Source organism: Macrotis lagotis, chromosome 8, assembly GCF_037893015.1.
Source record: "Macrotis lagotis isolate mMagLag1 chromosome 8, bilby.v1.9.chrom.fasta, whole genome shotgun sequence".
NCBI classification, from domain to species: Eukaryota; Metazoa; Chordata; class Mammalia; order Peramelemorphia; family Peramelidae; genus Macrotis; species Macrotis lagotis.
Window position 1 is genome coordinate 13625162 of NC_133665.1, and position 14077 is coordinate 13639238.

Here is a 14077-nt window from a genome sequence, read left to right on the forward strand (position 1 = left end):
GTTTGATGAAAATGATGGGGAAATAGAAAAGTTGCTAAATGAAACATGAGAACTCCATATAGTTTACTAGGAGGAAATTTCATTTATTTCTAAGAAGGTAGCATTTAATTTCAGCAAAGTAAAGTATACATGAAACTTAGAGAGATGCAGGATTCTTGACTCAGTAAGAAGGCTGATAGAATTCAGTTTTATATTGATAGTAATAATCCAAAGCACTGTTATGATGCCCTGAAAGTTAATTATAGGTCAAACATAATATGGTACATCTCAGCTATTCAGTGGTGATAGAGCCACATTGATTGTAGGGACATGATCCTAAAGAGATGGTTGAACACTTCCATATTGTTCTTGTCAGACTATCTTGGAACAATACAGAAACCAATGACTATTTCAAGTTGAAGTCATTCTGTCCCTAGCTGAAGTTACAACTGAAGAAGAGGTTTTGAATGTCATCATGCTCCTTTCATGTGGCAAAACATCTGGTGCTAATTCTATTCCAGCTGAGATTTTCAAGATGGGGGTTCCATTGATCATACAAAAGCTGACTGAAATTTTCCAGGTTATGTGGCATGAGAAAGCCCAGGAGTTTCAAGGATACTTCCATTGTCCATCTATATAAAGTTCAAGAAATAGCTTATCCTGTGATAATCACAGGGATATTTTCCTATTGGTCATTGCTGGAAAGATTCTTCCCATTGTCCTTCTTAATAGACCAATCCTTCCCTGATGGTAAAGATGGTCACCTTACTGAGGTGTACCTTCAGAAAGGATCAAGGAACAGTTGATATGGTGTTTGTTGCCCAACAACTCCAGGAAAAATGCCAGGAGCGTAGAACAGAGATCTACATACATTTGTAGATCTGACCAAGGTCTTTGATACCTTGGGAACACTTATGGAAAATTATGTCAAAATTTGGCTGTTCGGAGAAGTTCATCAGTATTGTATATCAGTTTACTGATAGCATGCTTGCCCAGGTTCTGGATAGTGGACAATCACTCTCATGATTTCCAGGTCACCATTGGAGTGAAACAAGGCTATGTCCTTTCTCTCCTGCTTTTTAGCATGATATTTTCAGACACATTATCCAATGCATTCACCAAGGATGAACACTGCATCAAGATGGTAAATTCTTCAACTTGAAAAGTCTATGAGACAAGACCAAAGTGGAGGAAATGTTGGTGCATTTTTTTCTGTTTGCAAATGACTGTGCACTCAGCGTAGCCTCTGAAATTGAGATGCACAATGTATGAATTGATTCTCTGCTGCTTGTGGTAATTTTGGTCTAACAATAAACACCATGAAAACACATTCCATCAGGTAGCACCACACCATCCATTTGTGGATCCATTGGTTATAGCAAATATAGAAATTTTGAAAACTGGATAAGTTCACTTATCTTGCCAGTATATTTTCCAGGGAGGTATACATTGATAATACTTATATTGCCAGAGCTAGCTCAATGTTTCAGAAACACCAAAAGCAAGTGTGGGAGAGTAGAGGTGTGAGACTGATTACCAAACTGAAGATCTATAGAGCAGTTGTGTTAATTCATTGTTCTCTGCCTGTGAAACCTGGAAAGTCTACCAGTGCCACACCAGAAATTGAATTGCTTCCATTTAAATAGTCTTAAGACAACTTTGAAGATTTCCTGTCAGCATAAAATATCAGGCAACAAGGTTCTTAAACTAAACTGACAAGCATTCAAACATAGTAAACAGAGAGGGCAACTTCAATAGGCTGTCATATTGCTCAAAAACCAAACATACTTGCCAAAAAACTATTTCATGGAAATTCACACAGGCCAAATGCTCAAAGCGATAAGAAAAGATTATACAAGGACACTCTGAAAGTCTCTCTTAAGAACTTTGGAATTGAATGAACTCTCTCTCTGATAAGGGCATGCTACACTGGCACAAGACTGACCAGCATAGTATGCCCTTATCAGAGAGAGTTCTGTGCTCTATAAGCAAGACAGACTTGAAGCAGCTCAGAGGAAACATGAGATAAACAAGCTTAAAGAACTCACCCCAGGTATTCACATGGACTATTTGTGCTTGACCTGTGGTAGAACATTCTGAGATTGTATTGTTCAGTTCAGTCAAAGACACACTATAACTTGTCTCTAACACGATGTCATTTTGGCCTTCTTCGATAATCAACCATATTCTGAAAGCAGCAACTGAAAAACTAGAAGCTTGGGATGGAGCAAACCCCGACTTTAATGTAAAGTCAAAAGTGAAGCAGTAGACTAGAAAAATAAGCAAACATCATAAAAAGAAGAATCTGACGGGGAAGAGCAAAACAAACTCAGAATAAGACAACGAAGTCAAAGTGTTACATCCAAAGCCTTAAAAAGAATGTGATTTGGTCTTAGACTGAAAAAGAATTCCTAGAAAAATCTCAAAAGGGATTTCAGAATGCAAATAAGAGAGGTAGAGCAAAAAAGAAAGAGTGATGCAAGTGTCACAGCTCATCAAGTGTCACAGTTTGCTAAAGAAGGAACCAAAAAAAACCCCAAAACTGAAAAAGATAAAATCTTAAAAAAATAGAAAAAATAAAATGGTAAGAGATACAAAAATCCATAGAAAATAATAACTCCTTAAAAAAAACAGAGTTGGAGGGGTGGAGTCAAGATGGCCACCAAGGGCAGCATTCCCAAGAACTCCAACCCCCAAATCCCCAAAAAACAAAGGATGGCTCTAGCCAAAATTTAGAGGAGCAGAACCCACAGAAAGACTGAGTGATACATTTTCCCAGTCCAAGATAACTTAGAAGTTCCACAGGAAAGGTGTGTTTCACCAGGACTGGGGGTTGGAAAAAAAGCCCCTGTGCAGCCCAGCCCAGAGATCACCTGCAACAGCTTGAAGGGGCGAGGAGAGAACTCTCCTGCACCTGGGTGAGTGTGGAGCAAAGATTATGGCAGCAGAATCTGCAGCGAGAATCCGGAGAAAGCAGCCAGCACCCCCAGAGACAGTTAAGGAAGTCTGCAGAGATTCCTCTGCTTTCCCTGGGGTAGGACTCAGCTGTGAGCCTACACTCAGATCCAGGTTGCAGTTTGGACTTCCATACTAAGATAGCTGGATCCCTCCTTATAGCCCCAGGGCAGAGGGAAGTACAGGGACCATCTACATATCGAAGCACAGGCAAGAGAGCATAAGACCTTGGAAGAATAAAGGTCCCAGTGGGGTGCCCCCCCCCAAAAAAAAACCCAAATTCTTGGAAGTGCTGTAAATTAGTCTTGGGATGAGGAAATGAGTAAACAACAGAAAAAGAAGAATCTGACCATAGAGAATTACTTTAGTCCCACGGACGATCAAAACACATACTCAGATGATGACAAAATCAAAGTTTCCATATCCAAAACCTCCAAGAAAAATAGAAAATGGGCTCAGATTATGGATGAGCTCAAAAAAGACATTGAAAAGCAATTAAGGGAGGTGGAGGAAAAATTGGGAGGATGCAGAAAAATCATGAAAGCCAAATCAAAAGCTTGGTTACAAAATGATGTCATTAAGTTTGAAGGATATCTTTTGATGCTTTTGTAAATTGGATGTAGGTGAGGTAGAGTTGCCTCACTCTCCCTGTCATTATGACCCAGTGTCAAGATAGCACTCAGTTCTAGGAGATGGATGGATGGATGAGAGAGAGAGAGAGAGAGAGAGAGAATAAATGAGAATCTAATTACCTTTACTGTCAGGACAGCTAGGTATCACAGTGGATAGAGCACCAGCTCTGGATTCAGGAGTACCTGAGTTCAAATCCGGCCTCAGACACTTAATAATTACCTAGCTGTGTGATCTTGGGCAAGTCACTTAACCACATTTGCCTTGCAAAAAACCTCAAAAATAAATCAATAAATAAAAATAAAAAATAATTACTGTTACTGTGTTCAAGCCATCAGTATCTTAGAGAACTTAAAACAGTGGAAATATGATTGTTGATCTACTGCCAGTGATTCTTGAAAGGTCATGATGAACAGGAAAGACAGCACCAAATGCCTGATTCTTTTTTTTAAATATTAAGAGAATTAAGTCTTAAAAATATTGACATTGACATGATTCCTTGTAGAGTTTTTGATGGTTAATTGTAAAGGAGTGATCATTGAACCTCTGGAAAAGGAAATCATGATTGTAAAGAGCTAGTATTTTTTCATGAAGAGAAAACATAGACACCATAATTACCTGCAGGTATTTAAGGCATATGGAAAATGGTTTATCCTGCCTCACCAGGCAGAAGTAGGAGAGATGGTTGGAAATTGTTAAGAGACAAATATGACTTAATATCAGGAAAACTTCTAACAATTAATAGTTATCCAAAAGTGGAATATGCTGCTTGGGGAAGTAATAAATTCTCCTTCATTAGAGTTCTTCAGGCAAACTACTGAGACCAGAGAATTTTTGATGTATTAGATTGCCTCTGAGGTCCCATCCAACTTATTTGATTTTTTTTTCCAAAAGGCAATGAAGACAGTATATTATATCAGAGCACATGATCACTGTATTCTAACCCTTTTGTAGTTAAAAAGTCTAACACTGGGAATTTCTATTCAGAATGATGGCCTTGAAGAAGTACAAAATTCATGGGGCGGCTAGGTGGCGTAGTGGATAAAGCACTGGCCTTGGAGTCAGGAGTACCTGGGTTCAAATCTGGTCTCAGACACTTAATAATTACCTAGCTGTGTGGCCTTGGGCAAGCCACTTAACCCCATTTGCCTTGCAAAAACCTAAAAAAAAAAAAAGTACAAAATTCCAAAGTGCCTTCTGAATCATCTTAAGAAAGATTTAGAACTAAGCAAAATCTAAAATAATGTTTATCATTTTAGGATCATATTAGAATTCTTTAAGGATTGGTAAACCATATGTGGTCAAATTGTAACTTTCAGTTAACCAAAATGTGCCATTCCTCAACCATTATGAATAAACATGAATTTACTATGTTTAATTTGGCAAATTTTAGAATCAGTATATTTTGAAAACATTTTAATATTAACTTTATTTGAATTATTTGTATTTATTTTTCTACTAACCACTTACACAAAAGAAAGAATTTAACACTGTTTCCCTTTCCCTTTCCACTTTTCCCACATCAATGTAAAAGCATATAAAAGATAGTGCAATACTATCACCTTAGAGTAATTAATATAAATACTTCATTTCTGTTGTAGTTTGGCTTTAAGGATTTTAAAAATTGTTGACTGGTGAATGTGAGGTTTCATATATCATTTGATTGTGTGTGTGTGTGTGTGTGTGTGTGTGTGTGTGTGTGTGTGTGTGTATTTTAGTTCCTGATGATTTACGAGAACTTGGAAATGAAAAACAGATGGCTTAACAGCCATGAACTAGAGTTTATAATACTTTTCTTGTTTATGGAAAAAAATGAGCAATCTTGCCCTTTTTCTTTTAAGGGAGAAGAAATTTTTTTGGATATGTTTGAAGATGAATATAGGAGCATGACAGTAAGTGACTAGTTAAAAATAACCAATTGTATAAAGAAATACACATATGTTAGAATACTGGTTGATTTCCTTTAAAGTTTAGTAGTTGTGCAACAAAAAAGAGAACTTTGTTTAAATTATACTTTTTTACATTATGTTATAGATTAGTAGAGAAGTTTAATTCTTTTTTTATTAATCCTTTAGGAAATTTAATTTACCTCCTTATCATTTATTCCTGGTGCTACTGATGTTGCAGATTTTATCCTATTACTGAGAGTAGGTTTTTGCAAGTAGGACTGTTGGAAATGCCCACAATAAATAAATACATTTTTTCCAAACATGCTAAGGGTATGATGGTTTTGGGGACTACCACTAGATACATGTCCTTCTGCTTCTTGACACTACCTCCCTTATCCACTAGTCTTGAAATTATGAAACTTCTAATTTGAAATATCATTGAATGGTACAAATGACACTACTTATCCTGTCACATTAAAGGTGAAAAACATGTTCTTGCGAGAAACCTTCCCTAGAAAACATCTGCTTCTCTTCAAAATCTCTGACCTTCCCCAGTACTTAGAAGTGATAAGAGAAAAAATGGTTAAGAGTTTGTGTAATATGCCAAGACTGGTGTGGGAATTGGGCAGTACCCTCTAGATTCTGGATATAGCTTACTTATCTCATTACTAACTCTGACCTATCTCCTACCCTTACAAATTCTTGCCCCCACGTGCCTTATCCCCTTCAGTGTTTCCACTAAGTCACATCACATACCAAATAAAGGACCCTATTGCTTTGTATTGCTATCTGGTCTTGTTCTTCTAAGGTATTCTTTAAGCTCCAAAAACATTCTGTTTCAATCAGCTGTATTAACTATGTTATTACTATATCATTATTAAAAAATTCCTCTGGAGCAATTTTGGTTACTGCCTCATATTTTTTAATGGAGTTATCTTAAGAAAAAGTGTAAATTAATATAGCTCATTTTCTACAATGCCTTCCATGAACAGCTCTGGAGAAGCCAAACTCATTTCATGTCATCTTAATAGCGTTGTATATTGTTTGTGTATTTCTGTTCATAGTTTTCATTGATGGCCACATCAGTTCATTGTTCCTTCTAATACCTTAGAGGAATTTTACTCTTATATCCTGACAATCAAAGTGAAGTGTGTTTAGTGAATATTTGACATTTTATCTTACCCTATGACAGTCCCTTCTCTAATAAAATTCTACCAATCAGTTTTACTTTTTGAAAACTTGAGGTTATTCGTCTGATGATCATTTATTTGCTTCTGTAATTATGGGTTATCTGTTCTTATATGTATTACAATTGACTTCAGTCCTTCCTACAACAATCAAATATTTGTTGAATACCTACTGTTTGTTCAAATTAGTGATAAGTACTTTGGAGTATGTAGTGGAAATATAGCCTTTGAAAGATGACTCTCCAAGATGAGCAGAATTAGAAGAACATTGCATACCCTAACAGCAACACAGTGTTGATCTATCTTAATAGACTTGCTCATTCCATAAATGCAATAATCAGGGACAATTTTAGGGTATCTCTAATGGAGAATACCATCTGTATCCAGAGAAAGAACTGTGGAGTTTAAACAGAGACCAAAGATTATTACCTTCAATTTTTAAAGAACTTGTTTTATGTACTACATAATTTTATTTCTTTCTCAAAGATATGTTTTTTTCTCTCAACATATCCAATTTTGATCAATGCATACCATGGAAACAATGTAAAAATTATCAAATTGCCTTCTGTGGGGGAGGAAAGGGGGAAGGTGGGGAACTGTAAAATTCAAACCTTAAAAAAAAAAAGATAGGTAGAAACTACTACTGCATATAATTGGAAAACAAATAAAATATTTATATATAAAAAAAGATGACTCTCATAGCTATATAGTCAGTCTTTATGAGTTTCCTGAGCTCCTGTCCTACATTTTTATGTGTGTGCTAGATATATCCACCTGAATGTCCTGCTAGCTCCTCAAACTCATGGTCTTACTGAACTTATCTTCTCTCCTTACTTCCATATTTCTTTTGTTATTATTTCTTTCCATTACCTGACTCAAAACTTTGGAGGCAAAATTCATAAAATCTGATAAATGACTGGCTACTTCACATGTTGGAGTGGGGAAAAAGTAAGATCTTTCCAAAGTATCTCTTGAATCTACCCCTTCTCTGCTTTGTCTACCACTGTTTCTAACCGTAAATCAAGCCTTTATTTTTTCTCTTCTATGATATTGTGATAATCTTTGAAATGGTTTCTATGCCTCCATCCATTTTATTTTACAGTCTCCACATTGATCTTCATACTTTGAGCTATTTTATATTTCTGTTTCCTGGGTTATTCTGACTAGAAAATTCATCACTGAATGCTCAGCCTACTGGTGATGAGTTTTTCCATTCTTGACTAAGTTGATTTTTGGAAAGCAGAAGTAGTCTTATATTAGCACTGCACTCAAAGCCTTCATTCTTCTAGCATAACTCTTGGAAACAAGGGTCACCTCTTTAGCATGATTAAACCACAGAAAAGGATAGCCAGTAGTAGGTATCCTTGTAATGTAAAAAGAAGTTGAGGGAGGTCTCTAGCATACCAGGAAATTTAGGGGAGGACCTAAACAAGTTACTCAGTAAGCATATATATATGATCACTGTTGTTGAAGTGAAAACCCATATCTGTAAGGTCTGGTTTACTTTTTTTTCTTACTTTTTTATTTTTATTTGAGGCAGTGGGGATAAGTGACTTGCCCAAGGTCACACAACTAGTCAATTAAGTGTCTGAGGCCGGATTTGAACTCAGGTCCTCCTGGCTATAGGGTCAGTGCTATATCCACTGTGCCACCTAGCTGCCCCCTGATTTACTTTTAATTCAAAACTAAACCCCTACAGCAACTTCTCATTGCCTATATGACAGAATAGAGACTACAGTTGGTCATTTGGAATTATTTGCAGTCTGACTTCACCTGCCTGATGTGCCCTGTATCATATTATTCTTCATTCACCATACCTTCTAGCCAAACAGGACTACTAACTCTTCAACTGAGTCATCTTGAATATTCATCTGTTATAATCCATTTAATATAATGTGTAGGTGTGCATGCATATAAATAACACCTCCCCTTCAGATTCCCAATTCTCCATGAAGCTGGCCAGTTAGGAACTCCTTATATCTTGTATCTCCTTATGTAACTCATTGTCTCACAAACTATTAAACACTTAACCAGGGGCGGCTAGGTGGAGTAGTGGATAAAGCATTGGCTTTGGAGTCAGGAGTACCTGGGTTCAAATCCAGTCTCAGATACTTATAATTACCTAGCTGTGTGGCCTTGGGCAAGCCACTTAACCTGATTTGCCTTGCAAAAAAAAAAAACCCCAAAAAAACCACTTAATCAAATGTGTTTCAGATTGAAATTTTTAATCTGACCCACAATTTTTTAGTAGTTAGCCTTGTGGTAATTTTGAACCCCAAAGGAAACTCTCACCTGGAAGTTTGGGAGGCAAAAAATGGAGGGTTGAATCTGAAAACTGTGATCCCATTGATCCTTACTACAATCTTGGGAGGGTATATAGTAGAAGTTAAGTACATTGCCTAGTATTACAGAGCTTGAAACTATTTGAGACTGAATTTGAAAATGTCTTCCTGACTCAAGGCTCCACTGTATTCCAAAATTATTACCCCAAAGTCCCATCACTCAAGAACCTTGTCATTTAGAATGCAAAACTCTTGATGACTATATAATTCTTGGTGAGCTTGCATATCTAGTTTTTCCAGTCTATGGATAAATGCTATTGTTGTTTGTCCTTCATTCTCAAAGATATCAGGAAGGTAATGAATTAGATTTAAGTGAGAGAGGACTGTACAGAGTTGTTAGCCTCACTCTGTCTTCTGGAGCCATCTGGGTCCAGTAGCAAGATATAGATCAAGATGACTGGAGATGGTCTCTGGATGCCATAGGAGACTTTGGTCTTTTTAGGCTAGGTCTTTAACAACTCTCAGTTTGACTGAGGCAATACCCAATTAATTAGGATAGAGTGGAATGAGAAGGATATGGGAAAGGAAAGACAAGGAAAGGCACACCTTATTTTCTAGAGGCAGGCAGTGACAGCAGAAAAAAGAATAGCTGACATTCTGATATTTAGGGAAGATTCAAGCAAAAAATTAAAAACTGTATTTCTACACAGTTTATAGTAACAGGTTTCAGAATGATAACCTTCACATCATCAAAATTTAAATGATGCTTTGTAGCATTTGCTTATAGGAAGGCAAGGAATATACAGTACAATTTACATAAATTTCCATCAAAAACATTCACTTATGTGGAATCTGTTAGGCTCTTAACAATGCTGAATAAACTTAAGTGTTGCTGCATTATTTTTTTAATTGAACCTACCCTTAAGTAACCTAGAGTCTTTTTGGGTAGCACACACATGGAAAAATTAAACACTTAAGTGTATGGTGCTAAGAGAAAGCCATGAATTTAGATGGTTCAAATTGTTGTCAAAGATGGAGGAACAGCTTTGATAGAAAGAAGGAAAAGACCAGTTTAGGTTAGGAGTCATGGGAGGAAAGGGTAAGCTTCTGGAGAAGATGAAACTTTTTTCTGACTGTAGAGACAAATAACCAATAGATTGTCTTTGCAATTGAATATAACACAAGGAACTTTTTTTAATAGCATACTCTTTATTGAAAAGATGGCAAATAACTGATAGATTATCTTTGCAGTTGAATTTAACACAAGGAACTTTTTTTTGAATAACCTACTCTTTATTGAGTTGGATCAAGGCATCATATTTATTGAATTTTGGTTTAATATTAGTTTTAATCTTGATTTGTATTGTTTAATATAGTAAGACATGCATAATATGCCAAGCAGCTTCCTACTTTCATGTTTTAACTTGAATTTCTCTTTAATAGATTAAACCCATGAATGTGGAATATTTAATGATGGATGCCTCTATCTTGCTACCTCCAACTGGAACACCTCTAACTGGGATTGACTTTGTAAAGCGATTGCCATGTGGTGATGTGGAAAGAACCCGTAGAGTAAGTATACCTTAATTTTTCTCCCCAAACTTCAATTATACAGAATAACTTTTGAATATAAGGTAGTTATAGTAAATTTTAGTCTAGACAGCTAGATATTGCTATGGATAGGATGCTTAGGAAGATCTGAGTTTAAATCCAACCTCAGATACTTGTTAACTGTATGACCATGGGCTAGTCAGTTAGTCTTCAGTTTCTTCACTTGTGAAATGGGGATTCTAATTACCTAACTCTTGGGTTAATGTGAGAATCAGATATTGTAGAGCACTTAGCACAGTATCAGGAATATAGTAGGTGCTTAATAATTAAATTGCTTGTTCTTTCCTTTTCCCTAACATTTGTTGTGATACTATGAAAAGACACCACAAATTCCCCATTGACAATCTCAGCTTTCTGTAGAATGATTAAATTAAATTAAGATTTGAATTCATTTTCTTTGGCACTGAGTATTAATTAAAAGAAGAGTTGACTTGACTGATCTAAAATAAAGTGCAGAGAACCTAAGCATTGTGTGGAATAAGGAGAAGATGAATACCAGTGTCAGATGAAGCCTAAATAAACTCCCATATTCTTTGATGATTTGTTGATAAGAAATATATTTTGTCTTGGTTTAAGCACAGTCATATGTCATTGTGATTCATGTTTATCTGCAGGAGAAAATGTGTAAGAAAGTAGATTAATTCCTAGAACACTCTGTAAAGTGTTCTTTCCTTATCAGCACTTATTCTAAAGCATTTGGTTTAGGAAACTGCCTCTGCACTGTTCATAATATTTTATCTTACTTTGTAATATCATGGTTTCTTTTCTTAGAAAGCACTCAAATCTTTTCCTAGAAAATCATTCCATGGAGGCAATTAATATTAATGGATATTTTAGAGAAATTCATTGAATAAGCATCTATCATCAGGATGTATGTTTCTTTTAACTTAATCCATATGTATAACCAAAGAGCCATTGGTTTACTTAATGTTTTCTAAAAAGGTAATAGCCTTTCCCTAAGAATTCAACAGAATAAATCTGTTGCTATCCTCATTATTTCTTTTTCATTGTGTGGACCAAAATATTTCCTCATTTTCCTTATTCCTATAATTTTATTATCTTCTCCTTCAGTAAAATGTGGAAGTAATATTAAAAACATCTTTCTTGCTATAGCTTTCTTCATTATTGTCTAGTCAAACCCACAAATCTCTTTTTCTTTTTTTAATTTATTTAAGACAGTGGGGTTAAATGACTTGCCCAAGGTCACACAGCTAGGCAGTTATTAAGTGTCTGAAGTTGAATTTGAACTCAAGTCCTCCTGACTCCAGAGCCATTGCTCTAGCCACTATACCACCTAGCTACCCCCAAACCCACAGATCTTAACAGAAGATTCAGCCATTTTATGAACTTCTGCCCCTGGGTAGGTCTCTTTCATCTACTTTGAATGAGCCCTTTAGAGGTCTGCAATGTATGAAAAAAAATTACCTGGTAGAGTTTATTTCGTTTCAATCAGATTTCAGTTTAGGTGAGACAAAAATCTATCTGGCATTGAATGACTGCTTCTGATCTACTATACTGATTTTTCTTTTTTTACTCACTAAATATTTTAATGAAATTGGAGAGGAGGGAGGGATTTACTTTTAACTTGGTTGTTTTCCTTAACATCCAGCTGCCAGGGAAGTAATTGGGAAATATTATTGCCTTTACAAAAAGTTAATTGGTGTAGTATCATTACTGTTTTTGACCAGAGTGGTTCAGGAAATCATGGACATTTAGGATTGCTACTCTGAGTTAAACTCTTTGAAACCTCCTTTTAGTTTATTTTTAACAAGTTTCTCCTCAACACTTGCCCAAACATCCTTTATTTAATAAGATCCTTAACTGGAGGACACAAGTGGAATAGACCCCTTATTGGAACCTTTCTCCATCAGATTCCTGCCAGTACTTTCCTATAGGAAGGGCCAGGCCCCTTCATTGTGTCCACCCAGAGCAGATATAGCTTTTCACACCATTGCACTCCTTCTGGCAAGATATTGGGCATTCTTTTCTGCCTTGACACAGCACCTTCCATCCTATAAAGGCTTTCCTATTTGTCCTGCTATAATACCTTAAAGGACCCCTGGCATTTTCATCTGATCTGCTGATGTACCCTAAGGACCACAGAGCTTTGTTCTCTGCTCTGCAGTGACCTCTTCTTTATGTGGTACCCCCTCATAAGACTGTGAGCCAGAGGTGTTGATTTTATAATCAAGCACTTATATAATATAGTAAATGATTTAACAAATGCCTTTTCATTCATTCACAAAGCAAAATATTAACATAAAATTTAGGAGTCTGCTATTCTGCTTTATCACTTGGTCAATTACTAAATGACCACAGTGTATTTAACTATTTGTGAAAAGAAGCAGTTGGGTTTTTTAAATAGGTTTTTGTATCAGAACCCACATGGGAATTGAGACAACTCCAGCATTGGAGGGCATTGAAGATGGAAAGTAGGAAGGAGAAAAAGATGGGATTTCTCAGATAGTCTGGAAAATAGACTGGAGTTAGCTAATATCTAAGTACCTCCTGTTATCCTGTTCTAAAATATACTTGAGAGTTCTAGACAGTTATAAGTTTCTTAAGTTCCTCTTTCTTTTGTATACTCATAAATTTCTTTCTGAGAGTGGTGCTCTTCCATTAATATTAAGCATTACCCTAAGCTTTGGGGTTCCTTCACATCACCATTTGGGGGAAATTTTAAAGTATTTAAAGGTTGCAATCTGTTTCCACAGCAGAAAGGACTCTTAAAGTGAAATGTAGTACAGTAATTTTGGTTGTGGACAGGTAACATTGATTTTTTTTAATTTTTAAAATTTTTTTTATTAAAGATATTATTTGAGTTTTACATTCCCCCCCATCTTACTCTCCCCCCCCCCCCACGGAAAGCAGTTTGTCAGTCTTTACTTTGTTTCCGTGTTGTACATTGATCCAAATTGAGTGTGATGAGAGAGAAATCATATCCTTAAGGAAGAGATAAGAAGTCCAAGAGGTAACAAGCTCAGACAATAAGATCTGGTTTTTTTTTCAAAATTAAAGGGAATAGTCCTTGAACTTTGTTCAAACTCCACAGCTCTTTATCTGGATACAGGTGGCACTCTCCTTTGCAGACAGCCCCAAATTGTCCCTGATTGTTGCACTGATGGAATGAGCGAGTCCTTCAAGGCTGAACATCACCCCCATGTTGCTGTTAGGGTGTACAGTGTTTTTCTGGTTCTGCTCATCTCACTCAGCATCAATTCATGCAAATCCCTCCAGGCTTCCCTGAATTCCCATCCCTCCTGGTTTCTAATAGAACAATAGTGTTCCATGACATACATATACCAGTTTGCTAAGCCATTCCCCAATTGAAGGACATTTACTTGATTTCCAATTCTTTGCCACCACAAACAGGGCTGTTATGAATATTTTTGTACAAGTGATGTTTTTTCCCTTTTTCATCATCTCTTCAGGGTATAGACCTAGTAGTGGTATTGCTGGGTCAAAGGGTATGCACATTTTTGTTGCCCCTTGGGCATAGTTCCAAATAGCTCTCCAGAAAGGTTGGATGAGTTCACAGGGTAGC

At 36.3% G+C, this 14077-nt stretch overlaps 1 protein-coding gene across 8 annotated transcripts in view; it reads left to right on the top strand.

Moving 5' to 3' along the window:
* CLEC16A (C-type lectin domain containing 16A) overlaps window positions 1-14077 on the top strand; it is a 254369-nt gene that overhangs the window by 108559 nt on the left and 131733 nt on the right. For all 8 annotated transcript variants that reach the window (XM_074196407.1, XM_074196403.1, XM_074196405.1 and 5 more), the window contains 2 exons: window positions 5406-5456; window positions 10366-10494. In XM_074196407.1, the coding sequence (XP_074052508.1) occupies window positions 5406-5456; window positions 10366-10494 (180 nt within the window). The remainder of the gene's footprint in view (window positions 1-5405; window positions 5457-10365; window positions 10495-14077) is intronic.